This window comes from Gallinula chloropus, assembly GCF_964237585.1.
Source record: "Gallinula chloropus genome assembly, contig: HAP1_SCAFFOLD_220, whole genome shotgun sequence".
Lineage (NCBI taxonomy): Eukaryota > Metazoa > Chordata > Aves > Gruiformes > Rallidae > Gallinula > Gallinula chloropus.
Genome location: NW_028168487.1, coordinates 180,303 through 187,158, shown reverse-complemented (window position 1 = coordinate 187,158; position 6,856 = coordinate 180,303). Strand labels below are relative to the sequence as shown.

The following is a 6,856-nucleotide window of genomic DNA, read 5'->3' as shown; positions in this document are numbered from 1 at the left end:
GGGGGTGTGTGAGGGGGTGACACACACCCCCCCCCCCCGTTTAGCACCCCCCTTTCCATTACATCCCCCCCTCCCCCCGTGCACCCCCAAACTGCGACCTCCATTGCAGCCCCCCCCCTCACTGCACCCCATGGGCCCCCCCCCCCTTTTACACGCCCCTTCCCATTGCCCCCCCCTTACCCCCGCCATGGACCCCCCTTTTAACCCCCCCCCTCTTTAACACCCTCCTTCCCATTGCCCCCACCCACCTCTTACCCCCCCATTGCCCCCCCATCCCTGCACACCATGGACTCCCCCTTTTTGCCCCCCCCTTCCCATTGCCCCCCCCTTACCTCCCCCATTGCCCCCCCCCCCACTGCACCCCATGGACCCGCCCCCCTTTTACACCCCCCCTTCCAATTGCCCCCCCCTTACCCCCCCTATGGACACCCCCCCTTTTAACTCCCCCCCCCCCCATTTTACACCCCCCCTTCCACTGCACCCCAGTTCTGCCGCTCCCCCCCCCCGACCCCATTCCACCCCCCCCCCCCTTCCTCCAGCCGGGGGGGGGGGGCTGTGTGGATTTAGGGGGGGGGGGGGCAAGGAGAGGAACTCCCCTTGTGGCTCTCGATTGGGCGAAGCCGCTGTCAATCACCCTCAGACCCGCCCTCAGAACCAATGAGAGTGAAGGGGCGGGGCCCGAGGGGAGGACACGCCCCCTCCGAGCACTGGGGGGGACGCTGGGTGCTGGGGGGGGGGGTGGGGGTGAGCTGGGGGTACACAGGGGTGTCTCCCCCACCCCTGGGTGCTGTAGGAGAGGGTGGGTGCCCCCCCAGGTGCTGTACAGGGGGGTCCCTCCACCCCTGTGTGCTACATGGGGAGGGTCCCCCCACCCCTGGGTGCTGTAGGAGGGGGTGGGTGCCCCCCCAGGTGCTGTACAGGGGGGTCCCTGCACCCCTGTGTGCTACATGGGGAGGGGTCTCACACCCCTGGGTGCTGTAGGAGAGGGTGGGTGCCCCCCAGGTGCTGTAGGTGGGGAGCTGCCCCCCCCCCCTCACCCCCCCCAGGTGCTGTAGGGGGGGGGTCCCGGTTCTGGGTGCCACCAGCCCAAAGACCCTTTCCCTTCACCCGTTGCTCCTTCTGCTGGGTGACTTGGGACCTTCAGTGGGGCTTCCTGCTGGGAAGACCCACCAGCTGGACCCTCTCCTCGGGCCACGAGGTCCTGGTGAGGGTGGAATATCCTTGGGCAACCCCTTGGTGGGCTCCAGACGTGGGAGGTGGGTCCTGAGCGGGGCTGGGTGGAGGATGAAGCCCCTGTGAGACCTCCCCAGACCGTGGGAAGGGGCCGACAGGCAGAGGCTGAGCAGGGTTGTTTTTAATGATGCCCAAGAGACGCCACGACCTTCACCTCTCCTCCTGCCACCGCCGTGGGCACCGGGGTGAGGACGCTGGGTCCCCAGGGAAGATGCTCCTGGTGGCTGGAGGTGCAGGGCTGGGGACATCCCATCAGGGGTCAGCTCCCCCCTGCCCTGGCCATGGGGAGCTGAGCACTGTGGTCCTTGCTGTTGGCTCCTCAGCACCTTGGAGCTGGAAACACCCTCCTGGATGTCTCTTCCTCCATGGAAAGCTGGGGGGGGTCTTCTAGCAGGGCATGAAGGGCTTCAACTTGTCCAGCTGGACGCTCTTCCCTGCAAGGAAGATGTGGTGATGGGTCAGTGGGTCTTGTTGGATCATCCTTGAGGTGCAGCACAGCTCTGTGCTTCTGGGGGAGGGTTCTAAAGACCTCCCCCTCCCCAAAATGATGGTCCAAGCACCAGATGGTGCTCAATGTCAAGGTGCACAATGGGGGGGCTGGTGGGTCTCTTACCGAGCTGCAGGAGGAAGTGGAGGCCCAAAGCCAGAGCCAGGAGGGAGAGGACCACAAAGGCCATGGTGATGGAGACTCCAGGCCCTGGGAGAAGGAAAGCAGGGGGTGGTGAGGAGGAAGATTGAGCTGGGGGGACACCAAGCGCTAAATCATCCCCATCACGGCCTGGGCTGTGTGGGTCATGGGGGTCACAGGGGTTGGAAGGGACCTGGAGAGCTCATTGGGGTCAGGGTCACCTCTGGGGTGCTGGGAAGGCATCTGCAGAGCGCTGGCAGAGAGAGAGAGAGAGGGACACCCAGTCCATTGCACAGGGAGGGAGGGAGGGAGGGAGGGAGGGAGGGAGGAAGGAAGGAAGGAAGGAAGGAAGGAAGGAAGGAAGGAAGGAAGGAAGGAAGGAAGGAAGGAAGGAAGGAAGGAAGGGGAAGGAAGGAAGGGGAAGGAAGGAAGGAGAAGGAAGGAAGGAAAAGGAAGGAAGGAAGGAAAAGGAAGGAAGGAAGGAAGGAAGGAAGGAAGGAAGGAAGGAAGGAAGGAAGGAAGGAAGGAAGGAAGGAAAGGAGGAAGGAAGGAAGGAAGGAAGGAAGGAAGGAAGGAAGGAAGGAAGGAAGGAAGGAAGGAAGGAAGGAAGGAAGGAAGGAAGGAAGGAAGGAAGGAAGGAAGGAAGGAAGGGGAAGGAAGGAAGGAGAAGGAAGGAAGGAAAGGAAGGAAGGAAGGAAAAGGAAGGAAGGAAGGAAGGAGAAGGAAGGAAGGAAAAGGAAGGAGGAAAAGGAAGGAAGGAAGGAAAAGGAAGGAAGGAAAAGGAAGGAAGGAAGGAGAAGGAAGGAGAAGGAAGGGAGAGGAGATTTCCCAGTGGTGGCACCTCAGAGCTTGGAGACCAGGGTGATTGCAGAAGCTTCCTCCAGGAAACAGGGGGGTTCTCACCTTCAGCTGGCAGCTCCGGGCTGGTGGCAGCCGTTCTGTTCCTCTGGGTGTCCTTCCCACCTGGACAACACACATGGAGGAAGGGTAACCCCAGAACTGCCCCCCCCCCCCCACCCCATCCCACCCCTACTTTGGGGTTGCCAAAGTCTGGACCTAGGATACTCTGGTGGGGTTGGTGGGACTGGACTGGTCTTGCTGGTCAAGACCCAACTGAGTTGACCTGGAGTAAACCAGGAGCTTCCCATCACTGGACTGGTCATACTGGTCAAGACCCAACTGAGCTGACCTTGTAAAGAGCTTGAGTAAACCAGGAGCTTCCCATCACTGGACTGGTCATACTGGTCAAGACCCAATTGAGTTGACCTTGTAAAGAGCTGGAGTAAACCAGGAGCTTCCCATCACTGGACTGGTCATACTGGTCAATACAAACTGAGTTGATTCTGTAAGGACCAGGAGTAAACCAGGAGCTTCCCATCACTGGACTGGTCATACTGGTCAAGACCCAACTGAGCTGACCTTGTAAAGTCCTTGAGTAAACCAGGAGTTTCCCATCACTGGACTGGTCATACTGGTCAAGACCCAACTGAATTGATCCTGTAAGGACCTGGAGTAAACCAGCAGCTTCCCATCACTGGACTGGTCATACTGGTCAATACCCAACTGAGCTGACCTTGTAGAGACCTGGAGTAAACCAGCAGCTTCCCATCACTGGACTGGTCATACTGGTCAAGACCCAACTGAGTTGACCTTGTAAGGAGCTGGAGTAAACCAGGAGCTTCCCATCACTGGACTGGTCATACTGGTCAAGCCCCAACTGAGTTGATTCTGTAAAGACCAGGAGTAAACCAGGAGCTTCCCATCACTGGACTGGTCATACTGGTCAAGACCCAATTGAGTTGACCTTGTAAGGACCTGGAGTAAACCAGGAGGTTCCCATCACTGGACTGGTCATACTGGTCAAGCCCCAACTGAGCTGACCTTGTAAAGTCCTTGAGTAAACCAGCAGCTTCCCATCACTGGACTGGTCGGACTGGTCATACTGGTCAAGCCCCAACTGAGTTGGCACTTGAGTTGACCTCAAGTTGTCCCTTGAGTTCTTGCAAGAAGGAGCAACCACCTCCTGGGGTTCCTCAAGGGTTGTCCCTGCTACGGGCCAGGGCCAACCTCCCCATATCCCCCTCCACTTACCTCCGATGGTCAGGAGCCAGGAGACACTCAGCTTTGAGAGCACGAAGCCTCCGGGCCCGCTGCGCCGCTGGTACCTGCAGGAGTAGGTGCCGCTGCTCTCTGCAGACACCTGCACGGCCAGTGTGGAGGTGAACTGGCCCTTCCCCACGGAGTGGTTGGCCAGCTCCACCCCGTTCCTGCAGAAGATGATGTGGCTGATGGGGAGGTGGGAGAAAACCAGGCACTGGGCGAGGATCAAGTCACCTGCCTGAGCTGAGGAGATGTTTGAGAAGAGCGCTGGAGGGGAGAAGTAACCTGCAAGAGCAAAGAGACGTGGCTGCTGGGGGGATGGTGTGGAGGTGGGTGCTGGTGGGGAGTAGGTTTGCCTTGCCCTGACCTCAGTGTTGACCTTCTAGGTGCCTTCTGGAGGAAGGAGCGGACTAAAGAGGAGGATGGGGTAGAAGAAGAGGTTGGAAGAGCCTGTTTTTCAGTCATCTGGTGACCATAAATAGCTTTGACTATGGGGAGGAGGAAGAGGAGGAGGAAGAGGAGACACCATCCTATGATGAGGACCTGGAGGGTTTCCCCCATGCACTCACCTGGGGAGGTGCAGGTCTCTGGCTCCATCCTACCAGCACCTGTGTGGAGCAGCAGAAGGAGTTGGTTCTGAGATGCTCTGCTGATGTAGAAGAAGACACCTTGCTGGAGGGATCTCTTGTTTTTCGGGGTGGGGAGGAGATGCAGAAGATGATGGGGGGAGTTTCCCATGGACCTCAGCATGCAGGAGGTCAGAAATCACCAGTGGGGAGTCAAAGGGGCTCTTTGGTGATGCCTTGTCCCTTCCTGGCCAGCCAGGGACACCCACACCATGACCAGACCCCAAGAAGGACCAACCCTGGGAGCTGCCACCTTCCCTGTGACTCTCTTGTCACAACAGTCACTCTCCAGGGGTTACCCCCAACCTGCCACAGCAGCAACGGGCCTTCAGCCCCTCCAAAAAGCCCACCCTGTGCTTTCAGGCTGTTGGCCTCCTTAGATGTCATCCCAGAACCTCCCAATTTTGGCTCCTCAGCTTGTGTTTTGACTCTCCACCTCCTGATTTCCTAAGCAGACCTCTTCAAACCACCCCCATGGTTCTGTTTCCCCCCCCCCCTCCATCCACACACACACACACACACAGTGTGACTTGCCCCCCCCAAAACACCCTGCCTGGCCACCTACCTGCCAGCCAGCCCAGGAAAAGGAGGCTACCTGCAGCCTTGGCCACCCAAGGTCTTCTCACCGTGCTCATCTGCGGGCAGCGCTGAGCTTCCCCCACCCCAGGAAGAAGCAGAAGTGGTGGGACAGGAAGCTGAGGCTGGTTCGCTGCCCGTGACGCATCCCCAGGGGAACAACCCAGCTTGTTCTCAGGGAGGAGGAAGAGGATTCACATGGGGTGGGTGGGTTGGTGGGGAGGTGTTTTGGGGGTGTGCAGAAGCACCTGGCACCTCCCCTCCTCCTTGCACCCTCAAGAAGAACCCTCGTTGAGGTTGCTTCATCAGGAGTGGTTTAGGGGGACACACACACACATGTGATGAGTTTTAGGTGGTTCAGGGTAGGTCACAACTGTCCCCAGCACGATTTACCACCTCCCAGGAGGTTTCTAACATCCTTGGGGTGAGAACAGCTTCTTCCCACCCCACATTTCTCCACAGCTTCAGCCCCTGGGTTCCTGTAAGGGCTCTTGGTTGCGATACCAACACGCAACGTCCCCCTCCAGCGTCACAGGGGAAAGGACAGGATTACCCAATTCCTCCTCTGGTGTGTGTCTCAGACCCTGAGGGATCAACCCAGCTGCTGATGCAGAGGAGCTCCTTCAACCCCCCCTTGGGCTTCTGAGGGAAACCCAAGGGATCCCCAGAGTTCTGAGAGATACTTCTACCTGCTGAGAAAGCACCTTCACCTGGTTAAACCATCCTTGGAGCTCCACTGGCAGCAGCTCAGACCTGGCTGGCCCCATCTGCCCAGTGGGCACTGGGAAAAAGGGGTGTTTGGCCCAATTTTCTCTGAGCTTGCACGGGGTGGAAAGGGGTCTACGTGGATCCTGGGTGCATCCTCCCTCCAGCCAAACCCTTCCAGCTCCCTCCACCCTCCCTGTTTCCTGCACAGCCACTGGGTTTAGTGCTCCATTTCCAGTCAGTCTGGGTTCACCTTGTTGGGATCCATCAATTGGTGTGTGTGTGTGGGGGGGTCAAACCTTGATGGGTCAAGCCACCTCTGGCAAGGCAGGCACAAGGATGGTGTCCACCAAGGAGAGGAGTGTTTGGCTGAAGCTGAAGGAGTTGGAACCCACTGGAAAACTGACAGGAAACAAACCTCTTCCTCCCTTTCACTCTCCTCTCCCACGTGTTTTGTTCACTTGCTTATGGTTTCTTTTTCAAACATCTCCTGGTACTTCCTGGGCCTGTGATGTTTCTGTTCTCCAAGGGCAAAAAAAAGTGACCTGAGGAGACTTCTGCCTCAGTGGTTGGGGTCCTGGAGCTCCTGTGAGGCTTTCCAGTGGTCTGCATCATTTACAGCCTGGAGTTGGGGAGAAATAGTAAAGGAAAAGGTTCTTTAAAAAGAACAGCAAGTGGCCACTGGGCATCCCAGATGTTCTGGGGGCAAGGCCTCAGCAGTGTGGCCGTGGTCAGAGGCATTTGGATCAGCCTCATCCAACCAAAATCCTCTCTGCCCCATGGTGCAGGGGCTGTCATGACTACCCAGGACTTCTGCAGCTCTCCAGGGGATGGTGAGCACAGGACGAGCTGGACAAAGGGGTGGGAGAGGGTGGGGTTTTTTTTGGGGGGGGGATCACCTAGAAAGGAAACTCTTGCCCTCCCAGATCCAAGGTGTTCAGGGATCTCACAAGAGCTGTGAGGCATCCCTGTGCCATCTCTCCAGGTG

General features: G+C 58.2%; 1 protein-coding gene across 2 annotated transcripts; it reads right to left on the bottom strand.

Annotated features, from left to right (window-relative positions):
- Positions 1–1,262: 1,262 nt before the first annotated feature.
- Positions 1,263–5,245, bottom strand: LOC311204419 (uncharacterized protein). 2 transcript variants are annotated; one of them, XM_084280846.1, is made up of 6 exons: positions 5,153–5,245; positions 4,531–4,607; positions 3,953–4,246; positions 2,765–2,824; positions 1,847–1,930; positions 1,263–1,667 (listed from the first exon to the last, which is right to left on the bottom strand). In XM_084280846.1, exons 2-6 carry the CDS (start codon positions 4,556–4,558, stop codon positions 1,621–1,623), a joined length of 513 nt encoding a protein of 170 aa, XP_084136972.1. In that variant the 5' UTR covers positions 4,559–4,607; positions 5,153–5,245; the 3' UTR covers positions 1,263–1,620. The 2 variants fall into 2 exon arrangements, 1 of the variants encoding a protein (XP_084136972.1); XR_014618057.1 differs by lacking the exons at positions 1,263–1,667; positions 3,953–4,246; positions 4,531–4,607; positions 5,153–5,245 and having other exon boundaries at positions 1,896–1,930; positions 2,703–3,205.
- Between the last annotated feature and the right edge of the window lie 1,611 nt (positions 5,246–6,856).

Coding starts and splice junctions, on each gene's coding strand:
- LOC311204419 (XM_084280846.1), bottom strand. CDS start 4,558: ATGGAGCCAGAGACCTGCACCTCCCCAG. Junction 4,247..4,530: donor AGAGACCTGCACCTCCCCAG/GTGAGTGCATGG, acceptor TTGCTCTTGCAG/GTTACTTCTCCCCTCCAGCG. Junction 1,668..1,846: donor CCACTTCCTCCTGCAGCTCG/GTAAGAGACCCA, acceptor TCTTCCTTGCAG/GGAAGAGCGTCCAGCTGGAC.